The sequence below is a fragment of the Pteronotus mesoamericanus genome, unplaced genomic scaffold (assembly GCF_021234165.1).
Source record: "Pteronotus mesoamericanus isolate MK-2021 breed Mesoamerican mustached bat unplaced genomic scaffold, CSHL_Meso_final contig_24, whole genome shotgun sequence".
Classification (NCBI taxonomy): domain Eukaryota; kingdom Metazoa; phylum Chordata; class Mammalia; order Chiroptera; family Mormoopidae; genus Pteronotus; species Pteronotus mesoamericanus.
This window is the reverse complement of record NW_026555100.1, coordinates 23817547-23845202: the sequence shown is the minus strand read 5'-3', so window position 1 is coordinate 23845202 and position 27656 is coordinate 23817547. Positions and strand designations below refer to the sequence as shown.

The following is a 27656-nucleotide window of genomic DNA, read 5'->3' as shown; positions in this document are numbered from 1 at the left end:
TAAAAAGTATAACTGAAAACTCCTCATTAGGGTGAAGAATTAGGAACAATGTTGAGCATTATACAGTATTATCTCTAACAAGGCATGCCATGACTTGTAAGATTAGTTGAAAACTAAATGTAGTACATTTTGCAACAGTCTGTCAGAAGACCTTGTAATAAGAGACACTGCTGCCTATTTTATTGTTATCCACGTATGACATTGGTATTCCTAACAACACAGAGATTTGGTTGAATTGGAAAATTGTGTGGGGGCAGGACAAACAAATTGCTGCAAAGTACAATACTTAGCCTTACTCTAAAAAGAATAACATTATTTTTTTCCAAATAAGATCCATTATATGTCTGATACTAATTTGCTTTTAAATATATGAAAAGCTTTTTAAAGGAAGTTATTATAAAGATAATAATATACAGATAATTCTTACAATCACATCTATGAATAGACAATTTAGGGTTATTTTAAAAAATGATGAACATTAAATAAAAAAATTATCATATTATCCAAAACTATTGAGCAGATGTTATGAGAAATAACTGGAATAGCTAGGCTGACCAAGTGGTCGGTCCTTGGATCCCATATCTAGCAGTCCTTCTGCATCTGCAACGATCTGTTTGGAGACCAAATCTGCTGCCTGGATAGTTTGTTCTCTGATGATTTGTGAAACACTGGCTTGGTTCTACTTCATTGACATCTTTGGGTCACAAATTCCAACTGTCTTTTCATATACTAATATTGCCTTTAAAAGCTGTGATAGTCTTTATAACTCTGGACACTGATTTCATTTTCAAATGAGAAATTAAGTTTGAGTTGACAGCCCAGAATAGGCAGAACATCACCTGCAGGGTCATGTGCAAAACTGAAATGATGCAACTTCCTCCCCCACTGGAAAGGCACATCCACCTGAAGAGTTGCATGACTGACCATTCCCATTGTGCACCTTAAGACCACTGATAGTCTCACTATGAATTCAGTGTCTCAGCACTGAATTCTGTGGGTCTCAGCACATGTCATAAGAAGTGCCTACCTGGACCAAGCTATATCCTGTGCGCTGGACCAGTGCGCGAAGGGCTGCTTCCTTCTGGGTGCCGCTCAATCCATCCCCGGATTTGTGATTTGATTCCATTGAGAGTGATTATCAGCAAAAAATCAGGTTAATTAGGGTTGCTCACTGAAATCAAATTTAAGATAAATTAAGTAAATTGCTGTTGCCAAGTCCAAACTTGTCCTTTTCATGAGGGACATCTTTAGGAACATTCTCTGCAAATGAGTCATCAAGGTTAGAGCAACTAACAGCCACACACAAACTAGGCCAGTTAAATATCCTTATTAAGGAAGAGTTTTTTTTTTTAAACATTTGATTTCAGTTGAAATTTAGAAGTAAAAAAATGAGTAATATCCCTTCTCCAGTTAGAATGCAGATCAGTAATTTTCAATCCAGTGATCTCAGGATGTCACCAAATGCTTAAACACAAATTAGCTCTCGTCAATTAAAAGAATACGCAGAATGGTCCTTGCGGATGTGGGAAGAGGGCACTGTTGCTAAATCAATCAACTGGTATAAGCTATCAAAATCTTGAGTTTTAGCTTCAATTACCTGTTCTGTGTTAACTAAGACATTTACCTACTTATTCTCCAAAGATAAATTTCTAGAACAGAATGTACTGGTGGCAGTTCTACGGAGGCCATTATGCAGACTACTTTATGTAATAACAATGGTATCTAGGCTTTAACAAAACAAGAGCAAGTGGGTCCTTTTGAGTGGTATTGGAAGGGCCTAGTAACATCTGGATCATATACCACACAGAACACTCAGTAAAGGACATGAAGCCCTTTGTAAAAATCTAAGATATTATGAGAGTTTACACATGTCCATGTTTGTTTATGTAGATATGAATATTCGATTTCAGCATTTTCTTGCCTATGCTTTCTATTTGGGTAAGAGATTTGAGGCCCATTCCAAATATGATGGTTATTCAAATGCACAGGTTCCCAGGGCAAGGCTATGGCCATGCTGAATGTCCCAGGCTATAGTGGTGCGAAGCTCTGAAGTCTCCCATGTTTCCCATGTGCATGTAGGAACATACCTGCTGGGTCAGAGTGTGAATGGGACAGTGAAGGTTCTGTGCTGGGTTTTCACTGTGCTCAATGTGCTCTGCCAGCCCAGGTAGAGGAGACGTGTTTTATGAATCAAAGGCAAATCTAATGTATTTTATGATAAGCCCTTTAAAAACTTTTCTGTCCTGTGTATTGAGATTTCCTGTACTGGTTTTTGTTGTCATTTAAAGATTCAGAATGAATTAATCGTTAATGATATAGGACACTGGACAAAAATTTGGGTGACCAAATTAAGGGAAGAAGCTGAGGCAATTATTTCAGTAAAATGTGGCTTTAAAGTATGATTAAAATAATAGAATTAAAAAGTACCCAAACTAATAGGCAAATATCATTTACAAAGTAATATTTGCAATATAATTTAAAGAACTAAAGGAAAGAAATAAAGAGATTCCAGACAGATAATACCTATTAGCTGTTACAGGGACAGAACAGTTTTATGCTCTTCAAGTAAACATGGTCATTCTTCCCCTGACCTTTCTAATAATTCTTGCTTGCTTCTGACCCAGGTCAATTCCGTTTTCACTCACTCATTCTCTCTAGGAGTATTTAGTGCTGTCTGTATGTCAGCTCCGCCCCCTGCCCAGCTGCAAGGCAGTAGCTTTATGGGCAGTAAACAAACCCAGTTAGTTAACATACTAGTTTCTGTGTCTGCACTTTGCAAAAGGCAGTGGTTTAAAAAGAAAAAGAAAAAAACAAACAAACCCTAACTTCACATTTTGGCTAAGACAAATTAGAAAATATCTTTATGATAGTGGTGATGTGGAATATGTGTCACAATCCAGGGTGGAACTTGTAGCTTTACTGACACATTTATAGTATAAATGCTCTTTCTCTCAACACTACAAGGTAGGGGGGAAAACAAGACCTGTTTTCACTTTATAACCCCAACCCGCTGGTGAATACAGTCATAGAAACATCTACAAAAAAAAACTCTCTTAAAAACATAAAACTACAAAAGGCATTTTGAAGCTTTACAAAGAAAGTTAGACTTTCAGACAAAACCTGACTCTTGCTCTGTTCCCAAATGTTACTAAAATTATCTTTTCATCAGGACATTCTTAAACTCTCCCACAGTGCTGAATTTAACCTGCATGAGCTAGGAGGCCATAAATGGACTTGGGGTCTGATGAGGTTAGCCATGGGTGTCTTACAGATGTTTGCAGGCAAAGTCTGTTGTCTTTGGCCAACCTGTAGATTTGCTCTTTGCTGAACTTCATCTTTTCTATCAAAAGATAACAGTTCATGGTGAAACAAGTTTTATTTACAAAACCTATCTTTAGTTTTGGTTAATAATTAATAAAGGGAATCAAAGATATTTTACAAGAGGAAGATCTTTTGATTACACACAGTTTCACTATGAAATTAAGAAAATCTGGATAACATCTAAATATATGTTGTCATTTGAAATCAGAATATGAAAATAAAATTCAGGATTTGCCATAAGAGAAACTTGATCTTCAATGTTTATTTCTCCAAAATAACTCTGTCTCCCAACATTGATAATTTAAGGCATGAACTTGAATCCCAGATAAATATTTTTTAAGCAAGTGAGACTTTTGTTTCAAAAATTGGTCAATTTGAAACAAAGGTTTTGCAATACGTTATCTAATTTAGCACCCTGTGAATTCTTCAGATTTTATGCAACTGCATTCTGAAAGTGTAGTTCCTGATGTAATCTATTGAGGTAATAGAATTCAAAACCTATACATCGCAGACATTAAGACTATTGGAGCTAAAGAAATGCACTCACGAGTGTTTATCAGTCTTCATTCAAACACTATAGTATTTACTGAGTACTTACTATCATCTGTGAATTTTTTGAAACAGGGATATAAAGAGAACAAAACAAGCCCTTCTCTTCCCAAAATCTCAGCTTTGTATTATTTTATGGAGTTGTATAGTGGATAAAACAATAAATAAAAATAGAGTGTTTATGGTAATTTCTAGGGAGAAAAAAATAAAGAATGGAAGAAGAATATGAAGCGAAGTAGGTTGTGTGGAGGGATGAAATTTTACATGGTGTGGTCTACATAGAGTGAATTTGGGCAGAAAGCTGGGTGAAATGAGGAATGTACTTGGGGGAGAGAATTCCAGGCAGAGGGCATGGCAGGGGCTGGGACCCTAAGGTGGGAGCTTGTTGAGGGGATAGTGAGGTGGCCCATGTGAAGCTGATGAAGCTGAGTGAAGGAGAGAGAAGTGGCAGTTGGAGTTAGGGAGATAATGGTCGACCAGGTCATGTAGGATCTTGTAGATCATGAAAAGAGCTTTGGCTGTTGCTCGGAGATGTGAAGCCAGAGGATTGCCAAGATTTTACTTAAGTTTTAACAGGATAGCTGTAAATGTTGAACACATTGAAGAGAGTTGAGTGGGATGGAATTGGGACTAAGGTGAGGAAAAGGAGGTGAGTAATGCAAAGACAGGGTCTAGTCCAGTTTTTATTTAAAATTTTGCTATTTTAAATTATGGATTTTTAAAAAAGATTACATTAAAATATTATTTGTCATGATTATTGAGTTTTGATGTTTCTTAAATTTTGTATTTAAGGTGATGCCTTATTCCCCTCAAGTTGGCAGGAGAGTCAAGGTGAGTCAAGGGGAGACCCATGAAAAACCATTGCAATATCTAGGCATATGATGATAGTGGCGTGGACTAGGGTGGTGATCATGAGGGGGTGATGAAAAGCTGCCAAATCTTGTATATATTTTACAGATGAATTGAATGCACTGTGAGAGAAGAAAATGAGGAGTCAAGAATGACATCCAGGGCTCTGGCCTGGGCAACTGGAAGAATCGACTTGTCATTAACTGAGGGAGTAGCAAGTTTGTGGCAGAAGAGCAGGAGCTCAGCCATAGGCATGTTGATTTTGAGATGCCACAGATAGTCAATAGTAGAGAGGTTGAGTGGGCAGGTAGATATATGAGTCTGAATTTTACGAGAGAGTTCCAGACAGGACATATTGATTTGTAAGCTATTTACATAGAGCTATTTAAGCTGTAAAATTGGATGAGGTCATCTAGGGACTGAGTGTAGAAAACAGGTCCAAAGATTGATCTCTGGGGCACTCCAACTTTTGGATGTCAGGGAAACAAGGAGAAACTAGCAAAGGAGAGTGGGATGGGACAGTCAAAAGTAGGACAAGAACCAGGTAAGATGGATTGGGAGCCAAGTGAAGAAAGGATTTTGAGAACAATTGAGTGATCAATTGTGCTAATCCTGCTAAGTCAAGTAAGATGAAGCCAGAATAGGAATGCAGGTCCCAGAGCTGGACATTCTGGGTTCAAATTCTCATTCTGACTCTTACTCTGCGTTTTGGGAAAGTTCCTTTGCTTCTTGGTGTCTAGTATCCTCAGCTGAGGAGGTAATAGTATTCCTCTCAGGGTCATTGTATTACATGAGTGAAACTGTTGGATGGGCTTTGGAGGATTTCCTGGTGTATAGGGAGAGGCAGTACAACCACCAAGCACCTCAATTTCTCAATTCAGAGTTTCTGCAGTAAAAAATATCACAGTTGCTGGAACAGTACAGTTATCTAAACGAGAGTGACTGAGAGAAGAAAAGGGCTAAGGAAAGAGAATTGGATTAATAAAAGTTACAGGCAGTATTACAGAAAAGAATCATGAGTACCATCCCCACCCCCACACAAGCACCCGCTTCCTTATTTGTGAATTGGGGTAACAAGCAGGCTGTGAACGATGCTGTTGTGAAGATCAAATGAGAAAGCACCCATGAAGTGTTTGGTGCAGGGCTAGCATACAGCAAGCATGTCAGTGTGACAACTACTGTTACGGCCAAAATTCATGTTGGAGGAGAAAAGCAGAGAGGGGGAACAGCAAAGTGACTCCAGAAAGGGCCTGCCAGAGATGACAGCACTTCCTTGTATAGACAGCTTCCTTCCCTCTCCTTCCTTATGTTCATTCTGAAAACAGGATGAGGGCAGGGCTAATGATATGGAAAACCAGGGGTCTCCTCTTGCTCTGCTAATTTTCGTTAATTTGTGATCGGTGCTTCCCCATCCTCTAAGAAAGTGGTTTTTTTCTTAGCAAGGAATGCTTTGTTGAAATGTGTGCTCACCACCAAGGATGCTACATAAAAACATTCCCCTTTTTTGTTCCTTTCCCTCCATGCCCAGGAAAACTCTCTGAGCTTCAGTTTCCTTAACATATAAATTGAGATGATAATGCCTACTTCATAGGGTTGTTTTAAGGCTTAAATATGAATATATCTAAAATTCCTAAATTGGTTCCTGGTATTAATCATTGCCCAATAAGTGCTGGCTATTATATTATTTTAATTATGCTGGATGGGTTCTAGACCCCATGACCCTGAGCTGGAATAGTGGTTTAGAAAAGAATTTTCTTACTTTGTATTTACCTTTCTTAAATGTATGTTATGTAAAACTTACATTTAGTTTTACAAGGGTTTGGGGTATTTATTTAGAAGTTTGTTGGTATTTTTGTGACCAGAAATATGCTGTAGGAACTTAACTCTTGTTTATAACAATTAACCCATGGTGAAATTGATTCCATTATATGTCATTTTGCCTAAAGTCAGTTTCCAAGAACCTATGCACAATGTTAAGTGAGGACTTACTATACTGATCTTTGCGCAAAAGGCTTAGTCTGACATATGTCAAGTGCTCAATAAGTATTTGTGGAAGAAATGAAAGACTTTGGATCAGCATTTTAGAAATTACAGTACAATGAATCTGCATCCAATCTCCTAATTCTTAATATTCTTGTTTCAGTCATTTCTTGAAAGTTCTATCCTGAAATGAACTTATTTTATGTGAGAAAGTGACTTGAGTTGTTTCTCTGTGCTTATGAATATGTTTATCACATTTGTGTGAGAGACAGAAGAGTAAAATTTTTCAAATGCAAAGAGATTGAAAAATAGAGTTGACATTTGCATTTATTTTTCTTCTTAATGTCTTTTTGGTTTTATAGTTGCAACTTTAGTGCTTATTTGGTCAAGAGAAAGAAAGACCTAGAAATTATTGGGAGTTAATGATTTCTGCCTTCCCGCAATCACAGGTGAAGTGGAATGAACAGCTCACCTCATGACTTGGTTGAGACTGCTCAATAGAAATTTCTAGTTCACTGTTGGGCAAGGTCAGAGCTGTGTTCCTGACCTTTGACCCTGATGGCCCTTAGGTATTAGTGAGTCCTGGATCAGGGCAGGTGTCAGGGAAACAGATAAGAAGAAAGCTGGAAGAGAGAAGCAGGTGGGAGGCTTTTTAAAATCTGACATTTCCAAATTTAGACCCGTCAGGGTGGATACTATGTGCTGCTCCTTAATTATAACCCTGGTCTCTAAAGAGGAAAAGCATTTATATTGTCCATAAAAATTGGTGCCACATAGAGAACCAAGTTGTGGGAGAGAACAAGGAGAGGATTTTAAGTGATTATTTCTTATTTAGATTTACCTGAAGGTATGACAATACTGGCAGATTTTTATGTCTTAGTGTGACCTAAGTTGGCAGCTAGGGAAACAGAAAAGTAAGTGGCAAAACAAGTTTGTTTTTTTAACATCTCAACATAATAATTAATTGGGCAACACTTGAGACAAAGGTAAAAGAAGTACATGATACAAAAGCACAGTTAAAGAGTGAAGAAAGAACAGGTTGGAAAAACTGAAGCAGAAATGGTAGGCGTGAATGATAGGCAGAAGAGAACACAAAGAATCTGAAAGATAAAGGCAGAGAATTAAAGTTAGGAGTTTTAGTGGTTAAAAATTAAATGAAGTAATTATTCTTAACTTTTACTAAAATTTCAACAAATATGAATTTATTATCCACTACCTACCAGGCACTACACTAGATAATTTGGAGTTAGGATCTGAAGTTTTGTTAATATTATAGTTTCTATCTTATTTATTTCATTTGATCTTTTATTTTTTTCCTGAAGAGGGTAGGTAGGGAAACTGAATGAGAAGAAAGACTGTTTCTGACTCTGTAAGCAGAAGACAGGTGTTCTATGTGATTGAGCAGGGAGGCTTTGGGACTTGTACTAGAAAAGTGTCATATATACACTGTGAATTGATGATTTTCCCCTGCCATTGGGACCTCTCCAAACCAAACTCAGTCTTTCCCAATGTGTTATTGTGCACTGACGTTGCATGATGTCGCATAACTGTTATGCAACATGCATAAAACCAACAAGTGGTTTTATTATCAATTTCAGCCTTCTAGAACCTCCTGGGAATTTTACATGAAAGGAGTTCCAGATTGTATTGAAATGGTTTATGAAGGATTTATAACTAAAGTTATGCATTTGCCTAATGGTGCTAAGTAAATATTACTTTGCATTCCTTAATAAAGAAATATGTTAGTTTGATTATTCTCCTTGGAAAAATGTTTATAATTGGTCTTAGGCTTTTTTGGGAAGTGAATTATTCTGATAGCTTTTTATTTGACCATGCATCATGAACCATAGCAAAATTAATAAAATACATGCATACATAAAATTCCAAAGAGTAGCCATAAAAAATCATACAAAGTTCCAATATGTGGATTCTTATTTTTCAAAGCAATATATAAGCAAAAAAAAATTAACCAGAATTCTTTTCATGTTACTAAAACATTAATAATGAATCAGGCAAGAATTTGGTTCTGGCCAATTTGGGCCTAATTAAGGCCCAAGATAAAGAAATTAAAATCGTTCACAATAGATATATTTATCTTACTTTAGAAGGTTACACAGTTTTAGGGAAGGACATGCTTACATTTAAATTTTAGTTCTGCCACTAGGATTTGAACTTTTGTGAGACCCTATTTCCTAGTCTAAGAAAAGAATAGCAACACTAATACCTAATTTGAATTTTTTAAACAAATGACTTAATAAGTAAGATAATGGATACTGGATATAAGAGCACCTAATGTATTGCTTGGCATACAGAAAGTGCTCAATAAATATTCCTTTTTTGTTGCTTATCTGTTTCTGTGGTTGACTCACATTAGCCATCACCTGGGTTCTCTGAATGACTATTCTCACTTCTAGCCAATTGTCTGAGATGAAGAGAAATGTAGTTTTGAATGCATTATCTTAACATCTTTCATATGGCTTTAATAATTGATCTAGTTATTTATGTTTTCGTTTTTCTACCAGAAAAATCCTTAAGATCCTCAGTCTGTGTGGTTTGTCTCTCATGGGGCATCTTAGTGTTATAACAAAAAGTAAACACTACATAAATATTCAATGCTGAAGAAATATCTGAATAAGAAGTGGTAGTGCAGCTAAAAAATGGATGTTATAGTAGAATATATAATGATTTAGATAGCTTGTGAAATAAAATCAAGTAGAAAAGAAGGCAACAGAACAGAATGTTTGGTCTGACTTTGTGTTAATCTTTATATTCATGAAGATATATATATATATATATAAAGATTATAATTATAAAAGGCTAACTAGTTATATCTGGGTGATGGATTAACAAGTTATATTTCTCATTCTTGCTTATTTGCCTACTTTCAGGTTTCCAGAATATACAACTCTTACTCTAATAGTTAAAAAAAAATTAAATTACATTAACAAATGAATAGCAATGAAAACAAGTCATACTAAAAATGATAAGAAATGGCCAAGATTCTTTTATGAGAAAACTGTATTATTAGAAAACCAAAAAATGCTGAAAATAATGTAATTAAGCATTAAATTAAAGAAGCTAAGGAAAGGAACAAAAGAAACTAAAGAAATTAGAATAAATCAAAGATAAAACTAATAAAATATAAAAATCTGTAGACTTCATAAATAAGTGTAAGATAATTGAAAAGATTGGCAACTTAATACACCTCTGGTAATCTCGACAAGGTGTAAAGGAGTAAACCTATTTTGAAAATGAGGGGAAAATGAATATAAGCACAGACCGAGAAACTTTGAAAGAAAGGGATGTTTTTATAAATAAATTGAAAAATATAGATGCAGTACACAATTATCTAAAAAAGTGTGAATTCTCAAAATTACTTTAAAGGTAAGTTAAAAATTTGAATAATAAACTATATTGAAAAAATTCAATATTCTTCTCTTGACTAACATAAGCTCCAGATGGTTTTTATTAGTCAAGCTGTATAAATCATGTAAGAAACAAATAATTCTTTTGTTATACAAAGCTTTTCCAAGTATAGAATAAATGGAAAACTTCTGAAATTATCTAAAGCTTATTTATCATATGTCTGATACAAAGTTAGATAAACATATCACAAACATAAATCTATTGGACATTATTACATAACTATAGATATGACCTACATATAGCAAAGCAACAAAATACTAATATACAATAAACATGTTACTATAAGAATACAAAGAGTATTCAACATTAGTGATTCTATTAGTTTAGTTTAATTTATTCATTGATATGGAAGAAAATATATATGATCATCTCAGTAAAAGTAAAAGGGGCACTTCACAAGATTCAACAACCACTATTGGTTAAAAAAACAAAACAAAACAAAAACCTTAGTAAGTTAGAAATAAGACAAAATATTCCAGTGTTGATAAAGAACATCTGTCAGAAAAAGAAGCAAATAACCCTGGCTGTTGTGGCTCAGTGGACTGAGTGCTGGCCTGAGAACCAAAAGGTCACTGGTTTGATTCCCAGTCAGGGCACATGCCTGGGTCATTGGCCAGGTCCACAGTTGGGGGCATGTGAGAGGCTACCGATTGATCTCTCTCTCACACATGGATGTTTCTCTTCCTGTCTTTCTCCCTCCCTTCAGCTCTTTCTAAACATAAATAAATAAAATCTTTAAAAAATAGCATCTTTAAAAAGAAGGAAATATGAAGTAAATATTATGCGTAATTGTCAAATATAGCAATCACACATTTTTATTAAAAACAAGTAAATCAACTATACAAAACTATTAGAATTAATAAAAGAATACTGCAAAAGAATACAAAAGAATAATTACAAAGTAAATGTTTCTTATTTAAATGGAAGCAACAGAAATGCAATAAGATCTGAACAGTATAAAAGAACTTATAAAATCAAATCTAATGTAAAATATCCCAAATGTATATGAAGAAAATGATAAAATTCAACTAAAGGATCTAAAAGCCTGGATAATGGAAGTCTAATTATAAATTTATTAGTTCTTCCCAAATTATTAATCTAAAACAATACTAATTTAAATTCTAATAAAATTATTTTGAAATTTGAAAAGTTGATCCTGAAGTTTATCTGGGAGGAAAAATGTATAATAGATGCCATAACATATTGAAAGTACAGATTTATTTGAAACCAGCCAAATCAAAAACTAAAATTAAAATGGTCACAGAAATGGACAAATAGGTGAATAGAATAGAAAAGTCTAGACCCATAGTTTTAATCATATTGGAATTTGCCAATAGGTGCTATTTCAAATCATAGAAATATCTTAGGCAATTTGACAAAAAGATAAAGTTGGCATATCATCTTACAACATACACCAAAATTCTAAGTGGATTAAAGAAATAAGCTTTAAAAACATTATATAACTACTAGAAGAAAATATGGGAGAATATTTTTATAATATTTTGATGCAGGAGGTCTTCCTAACCAAGCATACTAAGGGCCATAAATTTATTAAAAAAAAAAAAGACTACCAGTTTTTACTACATAAAAGTTACAAACATCTGTAGTGGCAAAATAAAGTTGAAAAGAAGCCACAGACTGGAAGAAAGTGATTGCTATTTATATAAATACAGAGAATTACTACCTGTAATGCACAAAGAGTACTTTCAAATCAATAACAAAGAGCCTCACAAATCATTGAACAATAGAGCAATGAACAGTAGCAGTCAATTCACAGAAAAAATAATATTGTTTGTAAATGTATCATTTAAATTATGTATGGTTATCATCTTTAGTGATCAGAAAAGGCAAATTAAAACAAAAAAACAAAGCATTTGATTTTTGTCTATTAAGTGGCAAAATTTGAAAAGGGTTCAAATAAGAATAAAATGTACTGAAATTTACTGAACACTTGGCATATACACTATGTTCTAGAAACTTTAAATATAATTTCAACTTTAAACATTTAATTGTTATTATAATTCAATAGGGTAGGTATTATCATTCCTGTGATAAGCCAAGTTGGGGCGGTTAATGTGCCTAAGGTTATTCAGACAGTAAGTGGCAGACCCATGATTTGAATCTAGGTAGTTTGGGGCTAATGTCTGTGCTCTAAGTTACTAAACTTGACCTCTCAGTTTTCTCTCCTTAACAAAAAAGACAAGTGGCAGCAGGGCAGGATGAGGAGGGAGATGATATCTACTTAGCTTCCCATAAAGTGCTCCTGTGAGGAACACATACCTCGGAATGAAACTCATGAGGGTGATGCTGTGAGTCTATGTTTTCTTCATAGGCAGTTGGTGTTGGTCATTTAAAACACTCTGGTAAGATAGCTTATTTGCTGGAACGTAAGGGGATTATTTTAACAGCTCTTTGGAGTGGTGCTGTGGTTAGACTGTCTGATGGTTCACTCAGACACATTTAGGGTCTGACCCCCTTTGGACATGGTCCAGGCTAGACACATGGTTCAAACTAGGCCCATGGCCATTGAAAGCCTCTGTTATGTACTTAGTCGTACCTCACTGAAACATTACTCCTTGGCAGAGTGTAGAGTCTTCATAGATGACTAAGCAATGTATCACTTGGCAGGATCTGCACTTGGATTTCATGTGAATTTTTATTATTGTATTTAAATTTAAATGGTTCCTTCTTTCCATTGATCTCTAGCTCTTCTGGATTGTAGAGAGCCAAAGAGGAGGAGTCCAACTATGGACCAAACATCTGAAGGAATAGTCCAGTGTTGGGTAACCAGGGCCACAAGTCCTTCTCCTGAGCACCAAACACAGCTGTTTTGAGAATAGGGTCTTCTCTACTTCTCTTTACCTCTACCTTCAAATATCTGTATAATTTCCTTTTTTCTTCTCCTGTTTCTTACTCTCTTCTATTCTTTAATCCTGTACTTTCTTCTCTCTCTGGCTCCTTTGGTGACACCCTGGCTAAAGAAGCTGCAGTTTCCATCTAGAAGGTATATTATAATTTTAAGACAAGTTATTACTGTTGTAGAGAAGCAATGTGCGTTAGGAATGCTGACAGACTTTCTAAAGAAATAGTTATTTTTGCAAAGATATGTAGGGCCAGCCAATAATTTGATTATTGCTTGTTGATCTTTAAGTCCATATACTATCCTATTTGGTTCACCCCAAGTCCTAAGTAAAGTAACTTAAAGCAGCAAAACCTAAGGTACTAAGGAAATTGCACCAAAGTAAAAATATCTTCAGAGAACAAGTACTATTAGAGCTACTTAGAATTTATTAGGGAAAAAGGATAAGCAGATATATAACAGACAAACGATTGTATTGCATTTTTTGTGTATGTGGTTGTAATATATATACATATGAGCATGCACCTGGATTAAATAAGAACGTTATAAATGTGCAGGGGAGCCATGTTTTCCCAACCTTTTTTTCTAATTTACTATCAGGAATCATATACAACTTCACTTTAAAAGGGAGATATACAAACTCTTGGGAAAGTCTGGCTCACAGTTCATTATTTTTGCAAAATAATCCTGACAGCTAGAAATCCTTTTTGTTTTGTTTGAGAAATAAGTAATTTTAAATAGAATAAGAAATATAAATTTATTATAATTTAAAAAGTCTTTAAAATTGCCGAATTTATGGTCTAGTAGAAATACTTCCAGATGTTTAGCATATTCTCATTAAGTGAATATTATAGAGGTACATTTTATCTGCCTCAAAAGACATTATACCATTTATTTGCTTAAACCACCCTTTAAATATCAACAAAGAGCCTTTAAATCCCTGGAATTTAGCTTGAAATGGTAAATCACACAAGAAAAGATAGCAGAGAAGCATTAACCTATGCACGTCTTGTCAAAATAGGACTGTGAGATTTAACTGCAAGTGTTCCTAAATTTTAGCAAGTAGTATTCACTCCATGAAATCTATCCTTCTCCTATTTTTATCATGCTCTATAAAAAAAGTTCACTGTAATCTTCTGCTCACAATGTTTCTACTTTGATTGAATTCCTTAACTGTGACTTGTAACATCTTGCTAAGCTTGCTACCCTTAAAATATTGGACCACTGTTGAAACGCTTCAAACTGGCACCAAAAGATTTAAAAACAGCCTTTGTCAAAGCCAGCTGATAGCAGATTTGAGATGCAGGAGCTGTGGAGAAAGAACAGGCTCCCTACCTGGCCTCACATTATAATCATCTGTACTTGGGCATCTTTCCCCTCCCTCCCCCTGCCAGAGAGATTCTGGTTCAACTAGTCTGGAGTGGGGCCCAGGACATTGTATGTTATCACCTCCTCAGGTAATAGTATGCAGCTGAGTTTAGAACTGCTGAATTAAGCTCATCTGTACATGTTAAATATCAAACAAAATGAAACAATGGAAAGTAATGAAAGTTACTGTATCTGCCGAAAGGACAGGATGGATACACAAAAAACTTTTAGTAAAAAGAAGAAAAAGTCTATGAAAGAAAGGTAGAGACCAAGATTACAGGAGAAAAGGGGGAATAATAAAATGATTATGTAATAATTGTCTTATCTAGATTTTCAACATTTCTAATGTATAACTGTTTTCCTAATTGCTAGTATTTAGAAATACTGACCTTGAAATGTATTTTTTTTAAAGTTATACTTCCTTCCTAGATTCTGGCTGAAGTAATTTGTTTTCAATTCAGTTTCCATGAGGACCAACCAATAAGATATTCACATTACTACTGTATACATAAAACTATGATTCATTGTTGTTTTGCATATAAAGAGGAAGCAAAAGCTGTGATGTAGAGAAAGGATAGAGAGAAAGGATAGAGTAGAGAGGAACAGATGTAGGAAGGATGTAGTTGAGCCAAGACAACAAAGAAGTGCGTTAGCAAATCTATGAATCCCTGCTGCTGAAGGCCTTACAGCGTCTGTTTCCAAAACAAACTCCAATGTAGGCTCCTCATGAAGTCTGGATCTTGACTTTTTTCCTGCTTTCTGCACATGTGTACTCTTACTTGCTCCATCAGGTTGTGTGGTTTTGTGGACATGTGTGCATGAACTCACAGGCATACATAGAGTGAATGAACTCCTGGTAGCCAGTGTTGTGAGCGTGTCACACAAGAGACCTCTCGACACTCCCTTCTGTAACTAGCTCTGACACCACTGCTCCTTCATAAATCCTCCTGCCTCTGCTCTCGACTTGGATAAGAATATCAGAAACTCTGAAACAGGGATTCTCATAAGTGACCTGTTCTTTGGTGACATTGAATATTGAGAGATGGATACTGGTAGTTTTTTAATCCAAAGATATTTTGGAAAATTTTAGTAGCAGATGGAGACGCATAGGAGGAGGGACAGGGTGATGGGGAGGAGATGGAAAGGCTTACAATTAGACAATCTGAGGAGCTTTCTACTCCCTTAGGGTTATACTGTGATGGGTAATTTTAGATGTCAGCTTGACTGGGGCCCAGAGGGCCCAGAGATTTGGCCAAACCTTATTCTGAACGCATCTGTGAGGGTGTTTTGGAATGAGATTAATATTTCAGTTAATAGACTGAATGAAGCAGACTGCCTTCCACAATGTGGATAGGCCTCATTCAATCAATTAAAGATCCAAATAGAACAAAAATGTTGAATAAGAGGGAACTCCACCTCTTTTATGGCTTTCAGACCTGAACTGAAGTATGGGCTTGTCTTGGGTCTCAAGCCTACTGGCTTTCAGTCAGGAACTGCACATTGGCTCTCCTGAGTCTCCAGCTTGTTGACTGAAGACTTTGGTGCTTCTCAGTCTCTAGAATCACATAAGCCAACTTCTTATTATAAATCCCGTTTGATATCTAAATAGATAGATGTCGATATGTATCCTAGAGATACTAGTAAATAGCACTAGTATCTTAAGGGTGTTAGAATAATGACAACACTAAAAAAAAATTTATCCACATTATGCCACGTATAATGTGCACCCACATTTTTGGCCCAAAGTTTCAGGGAACAAAATCTTTAATTTTTTTAATTCAATTATTTATTTATTTATATTTTGATACTTGTTTTTTATATTATAAAGGGTATTATTTTGTATAAGGAAATCATTGCTTTCTAGAGTTATACTTTTAATGCATAAGCATAAATAAAAGAAATATAAAAACATTTATATTGATATAGAATTAGTACTACCCATGTATAATGTGCCTCCTTATTTTTCCCTCAGAAACTTGAGCAAAAAAAATGCCTCTTATACATGGCAAAGTACAGTCTGTATATGCATTAGCCAATTGGAATTCTTAGTTCTGTCTGTCTGGAGCACCCTGGCTAATGCAGACACATAAATGGTTTTGGTGTTGTCACTGTTCTAGCACCTGTATGAGCAGGCTACAGGTGACTGTTGTGTTATCTTCAATCAGCTCTGATACCCAGCTCTTCCCACTATGCCTGCCTGCCTTAAAGATACCTGGGAAAGAGAACTGGCAGAGTTTAGATATTCTAGAATTGCATAGTCTCACAGGAGGAAAATTTCTTTGCATAATATGTTTAACTTCTAGGGTGACTTACAAATTGGTAAAGTGGTAATGGCAACATGCAACTTAGCTATCCTTCAGCTCAAATGCAGATGTTTATGCAATAGTTCCAGGATCAATTATTTGTGTGACAGGTTACAGAAACTTGATGAGCTGTATTTCAGTCATTCTTGGTCTCGTGTTATTATGTCTTTTTTTTTTCTGTTGAGATTTTCCTTTTGGACTTGGTTGCTGGATCTGTTTTCTACAGACCAAGTTGGAAAAATTAAGTTGAAAATTCCACTCTTACCAAGACTGCCAATCACTAATTAATGGAATATATTTGATCATTGAGTAACGTTTACTAAATCCAACTATCTAAAGTTCTGTATGACAGTGGCTCTGAGGCAATCTGACACTTGTAATAAAAGCCTGATGTTTCCTTTAAAAACATCAGCTTATATACATCCTGATTTTATGCTAATTTACATGCATTGGCATAAACTGTCCTTACTAAATTCTTGCTTCTTATATCTAGTCAGCCGCTGAGTCCTGACACATTGTCTTTCTTTGAATTTCCACTGCTAGTAATTATGGTCTATGCAACCATCATTTAATACTAGATTTTATCTTAATTCAACCTTTAGTCTTTTTCTATATACCATGTGTATAATACTGGTTATTTTTCTTTAATCCTCACCAGAGAATGTTTTTTATTGTTTTTAGAGAAATAAAAGGGGCAGGGAAAGAAAGAAAAATATTGATATGTGAGAGAAACATTGATTAGTTGCTTCCCATATGTGCCTTAACCAGGGATCGAACCTGCAACCTAGGTATGTGCCTTGACAGGGGATCGAACTGCAATGTGTTGGTCTATCAGACAATACTCCAACCAACTGAGCCACCCAGCCATGGCTAACACTGGTTAATTTCTTTAAATATCCATTTCATATTATTTTTCTAGTAATAGAATTTCAGTGGCTCCATATTCTATGACTATTAATTAATGTCAACTTTCTATTTCATCACCTATCAATATTACCCAACTTTGTACTCCATATTAATTTTCAGTGTATCCTTTATCTCAGGTCAGTTTGAAAGATGGTGAGGAGTTAAGAAAAGAAGGGAGAAGGAAGGGACTCAGGAGGGAGGTAAAGTGAAAATAGCATGGATGGTTGACAAGTTGAGTATGGTTAGAATGTTGAATGAAAGTTGGGAAGGGACATCAGGAGGAAGTGGTAACAGATAAGGCATATTAGGTAGGCAAGAATTAAATCAGTATTGGCCTGATAGAATATTCTCATTTTATCATGAAGCCACTGGAATGAGCATGGAAAAATTCTAACAGAACCTGGTGTACTTTAGAAAGATGACTCTGTGAGTTTTACTGAGAGTAGATTAGAGGAAGAAATTGTAGTTTAGGGACAGGTCAGGGAGTAAAAAAGAGCAGAACTATGACTTTAGCAATGAAGATGAAGCGGGGGGGCCATAACCTACCCAAAGACATGTGCTTCTCTTTCAGCTCCAGCTGATCCTCGTGTGTGGTAGACGCTTCATACGGAATGGAAATTTCATACAGCCACTCTGAGTACTACAGATTTTTTTTTTTTTTGGTCCTAATTACCAGTTGCACCAAATGATATTAAAATACACAATATTTTGCTCTGTGTTTTTCATTAGTGATGCGCAAGTGGGAGGAAAACCATGGGATCATGGATTCAAACTGACATAGGTTTGAATGTCCGGGTTCTACCCTCTATGGACTTTGCAAACTTGGGTCATTATTTAATCATGTCCAGTTTCTTCATTTTGAGATTGGGACAATAATGCCTACCCCATTAGTGTTGGTATAGTCATCCAAAAAGAGAGAATAACTGCACAGCTCAGAGTTTGGTACATGGTACTTAATAATGTTTTCTTTTACCTTTCTCCTTCTTTCTCCAGTTAGGTAGTTCTTTTATTTAACAAATAGTATTGTGCATCTGTTATATGCGTGACACTGTTAGGTCTGGGAATTGAAAAATAAACAGAATAATTTTCTTGCCCTTCAGGAACTCTTAATTTAGTATTGTAAATAATATTCATTTTCTAGCAAAGTAAGAGTCCTTGGAGAAGAGAGTGGTCAGTTATTCTGGGTCTGTGTGGACAACTCTGGGGAATCTCATGAGTTTCTTGATTTTAGAGACAAATGTACAATATATCTTTGTATCCAGCACAGCAACTAGAACAATGCTGAACTTAAACAAGGAATAAATAAATCAATTTTTAATGAGTATGTTAATAATTCTAAGGGATCTTCTGGGTGCCCTTTCATCTAGTCACTTCCCTTAAAAATGAACCCAACACTGGTCCCCTCCAAGGCAGTGCTGCTACCTTGTTAGCCTCCTCGCCACATTCTCCCTGAAGGGGCCTGTTGCGATGCCTGTGTATGGGACTGCGCAGGGGCAGGGCAAGTAATAGTGAGCATTACTTCCTGCTCGCTATTATTCAACAGTCTACATCTTTTTAAGTGGCTTTGTGTACTTTGATGGGTTTTTCTTAAAACAATGAAAATAACAGAGCCTGAGAGGTTTGCACTTTGGTATGAGGATTCCAATGTCTATTCTGTCTCTCTTGCAAATTGCCCAGGTTCCTTTAAATCATTCCAGACCAACTTAATTAGGAGGCCCTGCCTGTGATAGAGAGCATCTCTGCCTTGGAAAGGCAGCTGCACAGTCAAGAAGTTGCTCCACATTTTCACCACAGCCAAGTGGTAGAAATAGTGAATATCTAAGCCACCTGACGTCCAGTCTAAAAAACACTGTCTACGTGTAGACCTCAGAACTTGCCTTTCTTCTATTGACAGTAAGCATTGTATAATCGACACAGAAATAACATGAGAATTATAGATGCAGTAGCTAAGGTTTATGCACACTTACTTACTTGGTGTTGTAAGCGCTTAATGTGTGGTTTGTGATCTGATTCTCACAGTAACTTTGATTTTACAGAAGAGGAAACAGACACAGAGAAGTTAAATTGTTTGATAAAGGTCACATAGCTGGTCAGCGGTGGAGCCAGGGTTTTCAGCCAGCTATTCTGGGCCTGGAGCCTCCTGCTTGGACATTCTAATCACCTCCCTCTTTGCCATGCCAAAACCATGAATCAGCTTTGGTTCATTGGGCTTTAGGAAATCCTTTGAAATATTGAGATACAGAATTAGTATTATAAGCCCTAAAGCCAAATATTTCTCATTTGAAAGGCCACTTGAAATAAAGGTTTCTAGACATTATAGGATTTTCCTCTTACCTTAAAATATCCTAAGGAGCCGCACAATGGCATTCCCTGGATGATTCCAACTTAAGTCAATGCACCTATACTGAGTAATTTATATGATGTGTCAGAGATGTGGAGGAATTAATATCTGCTAAGTGTGGTGTTCAAATGACTTTAATAATAAATCAAAATTATTTACTAAGCTAAATAAATTCTTTCTCAAGGATCAGAAAAGTACCTGCCATTCAAATACCTTATTTTATCTGCTGGTTACCCATGACACTTGCACACAAGGCCGCATCTTTTCTACATCTTCCCTTCACCACCATGAAAATTTTCTTGTCCTAAGTACCATTCCCACAAGGCTTTACCAGGCTATTCTGCTAAGTGATTTTAGGCTGAAGTGTTCCTGAGTGCCCCTATCACTCAAAATCTGCATCCTAACTAATTTGTATTTTAACAAGGAACTTCTGAAAAATACTCTTCTTATCTCAAATGAATAACTCTACTGAGGCTGGCAGAACTTCTATTTAGGAGCATTCGGGTCTCAATTTAAAGCTATGAATTAGGTCAGTTTAAATATGGGACGCCCTCAGCATTCGGAGACCTAGCAGCCCCATTATTCTTTCCCTGGGGAGGAGGGTGTGTCCTCTTCAGACACTAGCAGGACTTTGGTGTAAGGCAACGATGTCATTCAGGACAATCACTTTGTATTTTCAGAGATGCCTCTACTATGTTCACAGCACCTGTGCCTACACATATTTCCTCTGTGATCTGGGCCTAGGAGGTTCTCAGAGTAACCAAACGGTGGGCCTCCTTTAACTGAGTCTCTGGCTTGGTCTGTCTGTGAGCCTGGGCATAGCAAAAAGGGTGGGACTCAGAGTGAAGGGACTCTTACCCATGGAGGCCCTGTTAATCTGCCTCCCCGAATTGTGTAATTCAGGCTGAGTTAGAAATGCTGTGCCGTGGGAGGTGACATCATGCAAAGGGCCTGCCCGAGGGTTGCCGTCCTGCACTCAAACTCTTACCCCTGACAAAGTGTCTTTCATCCTTGGAAAAGTCATTTAGCTTTTCTCTGTCAAATAAAAAAAAAACTTAACATTTCTCTCTAGTTCTAAAATTCAGTGCTTCTCAGTGATCCATTTATACTCTGTTTACAGAGTGGTATGTGCCAGGCTGCTGGAGTTCACTCCTGTTTCTTCCACTTCTTAGCTGTGCCCCTAAGACTTAACCTCTTTATTGGAAAAATAGCATAGCACTAGTTCTGTCCTATTTCATAGGATTAAACAAGTTAATCTATGTGCCTGGCACATGGCAGGAGCTATATAAGGATACAAGAGCTGTTATTAATATTATTGATAACATCATCATAGGATGTCAGTTCTAATTGGTTGGTAATAAATGGCTGAATTGTTAGTCACTGGAATCCTGAGGTAAGCATTTATATGTGCCAACACAATTTCCCCTCCATGGTCTCAGATTCTGATTTCTGACTTCCGCTGCAAGAAATCATAGGCATTAAGGTTTAAGAATATCTAACAAGCCAATTTACTTCAGGCAGAAGGCTCCAGAAGCCTCCAGCTAAAAAGATATGTATTAAACATAATTCTAATAGAAGAGCTGGGTGGAATACTAAAGGCAAATTAATAGAAATGAACAATTGCATATGTACTTAATATTCTGCCAGTCTTTTAGGAGGTACTATAGAATCTTTACTTCTTTCTCTGTTCGTTATAGCATCTGCACTGATTTAAACCTTTTTAGGTTATTTTCTTCTGGGACCTGCATGGGACTGGTTTTCTGCTTACCTTCCACATGGATCCTTAAGACCTCCCTTCATAGTTTCATCTAACCTCTTAATTTATCAACAACTTGATTAATGTCTAGAACAGTAGTCGAAGGCTCCCTATGTAATCAGCACTTTGCTACATAAAGAAAGCTAGGCCGATACACGTTAGGTGAGAGCATCTTTCAATTAACTAGCTTGGTACAATTGGATTGATGAATAGTGACTCAATTCCCTTGAAGAAATTAGGCATACTAAATTGACCATGAAGAAATTTGGCATTAAAAAATCAAACAAATTCTTCTGCATAAATGCTTTGTAAACTAGAATATTCTATAGAAATAAGGTATTATGGTAGTTAATTCTGCTATATAAATCTGGTGTTTTTAAGCCAATTTGGCATCCCAAAACAATGATCATTTTTGAACTTTCAGAGGAAGAGAAGAGAAGACATTAATACATCATTGAAGGTGCTACTTTATAGAATTGCAAACCAATTTGTTCATTTAGTCTTTTCATCTGACCAAATTATACTAATTCTTTCTAACTATATTATTGTCCAGTGCAGAATACTGTTTATAACCTTGAAAACTAGAGGGAGTTATTTTAATTTTTGTTATTATTTCCCTCTTAATATTATCAGGGACCAAACCCTACTGAAATAAGCAAAACCTGAAAAATGTTTTCCATATGATTGGTAACACCTATATATAAAAAAATTACACATACATATCTGTATGAAGAAACAAAACAGTTTATATATCTTTAAAACATCAAATTAGAGAACTTAAGACACTAGCATATTTTAGTCAAGACAACCATTTTTATAAAATAAAATATTTTAATTTTTGGTTTGGGTCAATCAAAAATATTCAAACATGTGGTATTTGTCTCTCACTAACTGGTTTATTTCATTTAGCATAATATTCTCCGGGCTCATCCATCCTGTCACAAAAGGTAACAGTTTCTTCTTTTTCACTGCTGTGTAGTATTCCATTGTTTAAATGTACCACAGCTTCATTATTCATTCATCTACTAATGGACACTTAGGCTATTTCCAGATCTTGGCTTTTATACATAAGGCTACTATGAACACAGGGGTGGATATATTTTTTGTGGTGTTCTGGGGTTCTTAGCTTATACTCCCAGGAGTGGACTTGCTGGATCAAAAGGGAGTTACATTTTTAATTTTTTGAGGATACTCCATATTGTTTTCCACAGTGGCTGCACCGGACTACATTCTTAACAACAGTGAACTAGGGTTCCCTTTTCTCTACATCTTTACCAACACTTGTTGGTTGGTTTATTGATGGTAGTCATTCTGAAAGGTATAAGGTGACATCTCATTGTGGTTTTAATCTGTATTTCTCTGATGATCAGTGATATTGAGCATTTAAAAAATTTGTCTACAGGCTATTGTATGTCCTCTTTGTGTAAGTGTCTATTCAGGTCGGTTGCTCCTTTCTTAATTGGGCTGTTTGTCTTCCTAGTGTTGCATTGTATTAGTTCTTTGTATATTTTGGAGATTAAACCTTTATCAGATATATGCTTGGCAAAAATGTTCTTCCATTTTGCCCCTATTTGTCTTGCTGATGGTTCAGTCAGTGAATGACAAATACCACATGATCTTGCTTATATGTGGAATCTAATGAACATAATAAACCAACAAACAGAATAGAAACAGAAGCACAAATACATAGAACAGACTGACAGTATCCAGAGGGGAAGTAGGGGGAGACCAGATGAAAGATGACAAAGAGATTAACCAAAGAACATTTATGCACAGCCTATGGATAGAGACATGATATGGGGATTGACTGAGAGAGGGGAGAGGGTGGGGCTGGATGGAGGTGGGGAAGGAGAGGAAAAAGCAGGAATAACTGTAATTGCATAAACAATAAAAAAGATTAACAAAAAATATTAAACACAAAATTTTCATTACAAATTCTAAATAGGTTTTAAATGCTGATAACCTAGTTGGACTAGGTTTGATGGACTAAAATGATAAACCAGCTTTCCTGGTCCAATCAGCAGTAAACATTTGTTAATGATGGACTGGACCATACAGCACGCACTGGGCTCAGGAGCAGATGGAACTGAGATTTCTAATATAGAATGTCGTGCAGTAGTGTTGGTCCTTGTCCAGATGCTTTTCCTGGGGTGGGGGAGGGGGTTGGGCTTCTAGAGCTGCACTTTAGAGGAGCCTGGTTACTGTTTCTATGAGTAAGATAAAATGGTGTTTATCCTCTGTTGATCAATATCATCTTGTTTGAACTTATTGAGTCATTTAGAGACACATACGGTAATGAGAGCATTGTGTAATAGTACCCAACGTACTACTCAGCTTTCTGAGAGATGACAATATTTTAAATGTTATTGAAACATTTTTAATATCAACTGTGTGACAAAATGAACACACATTATGGCAGGTATCCTGTGTGTTTCAGTGGAAAGAGAGTTGGGCTTTTAACTAAGAGTTTTCTCGAGCAACATTCTATAAAATATACTGTTTTTTGTTGTTGTTGTTGTTGTTGTTGTTTAGAATAAAAGTGGTAAAGGTTGTCTCTTTCTCTGAATAAATGGAATAAGGTTATTATTTGTGGCTAATGAAAATTTCATTATTTATGTATAATTTTTAACTTAAACTCTATTGATAATGTTTTAACAAAGAGGTGCTAATGGATAGGTCCAGAAAGCTTTGGAAATTTTTCTGGAGGTTGTTACACATAAGAGAATGAAAAGGGAAGATGATTTTGCTTAATTCCTTGTGTGCTCATAACTATGTTTAACTTTTGCTACATCATCTCATTCAATCTCACTAAATTCTATGGGGCAGATTTTGCCCCTGTTTTGTATTGGAGGAATCTGAGATTCAGAGAAGTTAAATATTATGCCCAAGGTCATAAGGAGTTTTGGTGCAGGTATTCCAAATCAGCTCTGTCAGGAAGAAAGTCCAATGTTCAATCTATAATTAATCTGGAGCACACAGGATTGTGTGATTGTGTGATTGGGGGATGGCTAGATTGTAAGATCCCTTTTTAATTGTGATGATTTCAATAGTGGTGATTTCAATCAATTGTTACGAATGTTGGATATGGGCTATAAAAATGATTTGTTCTTTCTTAATCTGTGTTTTGAGGAATACCGTTTCTGAGATGTTTATAGGTATTCCTGGAAGATGTTATGTTGTAAATTAAGCTTAGAAAACAAAGCATTGCCTACTGTCCTAGTCATTTACAATGAATGAACACATTTACACACAGAGTAAATCTTCAGTTACTGTGAGTACAGTATAATAGTGACATGCTTGGGCTCTGGAATCAGACCACCTGGCTGAGAAACCTGGTTCTGCCACTTTCCAGGTGGGTGATGTTAAGTCTGTTAAGTAGGTTACTTATTCGAGCCTCAGTGTTCTCACTTGTAAAATGTTATAATAGTATCTACTTTATATATCTGTTCTAAGAATAACATGAAATAAATGCATGGCAGTGCTGAGAAATGCACCTGACAATATATTGCTTGTATTTCCAATACATGCCTGTTACTATTATTATTACTCAAAACATTCATGTAGTAACAAGACCTGTATAGCCACCATTTCCTCAATTTAGATGACAATGGAGTCACTTTTTTGGAACCACATTTATTAATCTCCACTGAATACAATATAAGAAACGTACCTGAAATGACACAAAACCAATGTGGTATTAGCCCAGTTGGAAATAACTGAATATTCCATGTTTTTATGTCTATTGTGTCATTTTATATTTGTGTATAACAACTAATATTTTTCTTGCCAATTATCTTCCCCCTGCACTTACACTTGATAAATAATAAATTGGAATAGTAACATTGAGAATTGTCTCAAATGGGCAGAATCAACATGATTCCAGATAATATGGCTCTTACAAATGAACCTATACATCATTTGTCTATTACTCTGTATTTAGCAGGGGAGAGCCTCAGTGCTTTGGCAAACAAGTGATTTCACTTTTATTTTCAGACCTACTGTATGCATCTCAGCACATAGTATGAAGAATGTTTCAGACCAGACCAGCACATCTTTGCTCCTAAATTACAATATAATTAGAGTTGAATTTGCCAATGTATACTTTGCAAAACACTAATCCTGCATAATATGTTTTTCATCTTCTTGGAGTATACATAATACACATCTGAGAAGTTCTATGATAAATAAACTTATTTCGCTGAAACCCATTCTCTTTGGAACTTTGATAATCATGGAGCAAAAGTCTTTCAGGGATTTCTGGTAGTAATGGGATATTACTGACATGTGCCCTGATTGATTTATTTCTTTAAATAAAATACCATCATATTCTGGTTGCAAATCATCTTTTTGGAGTGAACAAAAAGATTACGTGAAAATGTATCCACTGCAGCACAATTGCCTAACCATCCTGAAAGGAAAAGATCTAATAATTAGCAGTCACAATTAACACACTCAGAGCCAACCATTTTCTATGACTGGTTTTGTTTTCCTTTTTGCTAGAATGAAAAGTGAATAGCTTAGGGCATTCCTTTGGTTAGTACAATAATGGCAGAGGAAATAGCAAGAATTCACCAAGGTGGTATTTTTGTTATGTATTTTGGGGGTTATTTTTGGTGGTGGTACAGGCTGAAGAAGAGAAAAAGAGATCATTGAATATATGAACTTTAAATATGATAGGAATTATGACCCATACAGAGAACTCAGGCTGCCAGTGATGGTAATACTATTTCCTTTGTTAATACATTTTTTTTGTTTCCCAGTGTCCCAGGACCAAGAGAGGTAGTGAACCAGAACTCTCCCTGCTGTCTGGTTATTGCTAAATAAACATTTCAGAAGCATTAGCCCCACTCTTGAACCCAAAGTGGTAAATCTGCATTTTTTTAAACCTCAGAAAATGATTAAATCAAGGAACAAAAGATGGCTGCCTTCTCATTTTGAGATGATATGATTATCCTAATGTTTTCTTTGGTTTTCGGATTGCTTCACAGTATAAAAACAAACTAGAAAAATCCCTGAATTAGGCTCTATAATAGAAGAGGGTAGACGCGGTTTTCACTGCATTTCCACTGATCCACACTGCACAGTTTGACAGATATGAAATAGAAAAAGCAAAACACATGGACCATACCTGAGTGATTTCAGAGATTCCCACCCGGAAAAGGTTTCCTTGATTATGGCGAATTCAACGTGTCACTCTGGTTATGCGCTAATCATCATATCAAACTCCAAAGGTCCAGTGGCTTTAGGTTTGGTTTACAATTCCTGGGAGTTAAACTTTAACTCACCCTGTCTCTTGCATCCATGCAGCCCTTTGACCAGATAATTGGGTCACTACAGCCCAAACAGAATCTACAAAACTACTGTTGTCATTTGTTTACAAAATGAAAATGAAGTTTTGCATTAAAAACATTGATGTGAATATTATTTTGAAACTGTTGCGCTGCATACATTTCAAAGTAGAACTCATGGGCATTTGGGTAAACTAAGCTTTTTTTTTTTTTTTTTTACATTAGCTCCCTGTTTTGTACTTATGCCAAAATGATATTAAGCCTAAGGTAACTTAGGAGAATATTTGTTTACTCTTTTTATATCACTGTATTACAAGGAGTAAAGTGTAGAGTTTTAGGTCAAGTATGTAGCTAAATGCTAGCTTACAAAATTAAAATACACAAAGCATTTATATAAGAAAGTAAATAGGGTCAGATCTCGTTGGGGTGAGCATGCGTTTTATACAAGCTGCTCATTCAGATTTTAAGAGAAGACCATCACTGTGAAAGCATAATAATCAACTATGTAGCAGGCTATATGAGAGGCAAGGCTGTTGCTGATTGCTTGAAATCCCAGTGGTAACTGTGTTTCTTAAAGAATCGAGAAACAGTATTTTTAATATTATAAACCCTACATTCTAAATTCAGTGGGAAGAGCTCTAGTCTATAGAGGAAATTCCTAAGGGTAATAAAGCCCACTTAAACAAATAAACAAACAGACAAACTAAAA

General features: G+C 35.8%; 1 protein-coding gene across 3 annotated transcripts in view; it reads right to left on the bottom strand.

Annotated features, from left to right (window-relative positions):
- Positions 1-26875, bottom strand: part of A1CF (APOBEC1 complementation factor) — a 78051-nt gene extending 51176 nt beyond the window's left edge. For 2 of the 3 annotated variants that reach the window (XM_054572789.1, XM_054572791.1), the window contains exons 1-2: positions 26788-26875; positions 1028-1171 (exon numbers count right to left, since the gene is read on the bottom strand). In XM_054572789.1, coding sequence (XP_054428764.1) covers positions 1028-1126 — 99 coding nt within the window. In that variant the 5' untranslated portion in view covers positions 1127-1171; positions 26788-26875. Of the gene's footprint in view, positions 1-1027; positions 1261-26787 lie in introns of all 3 variants that reach the window. The other variant, XM_054572790.1, reaches the window with a different exon arrangement.
- Between the last annotated feature and the right edge of the window lie 781 nt (positions 26876-27656).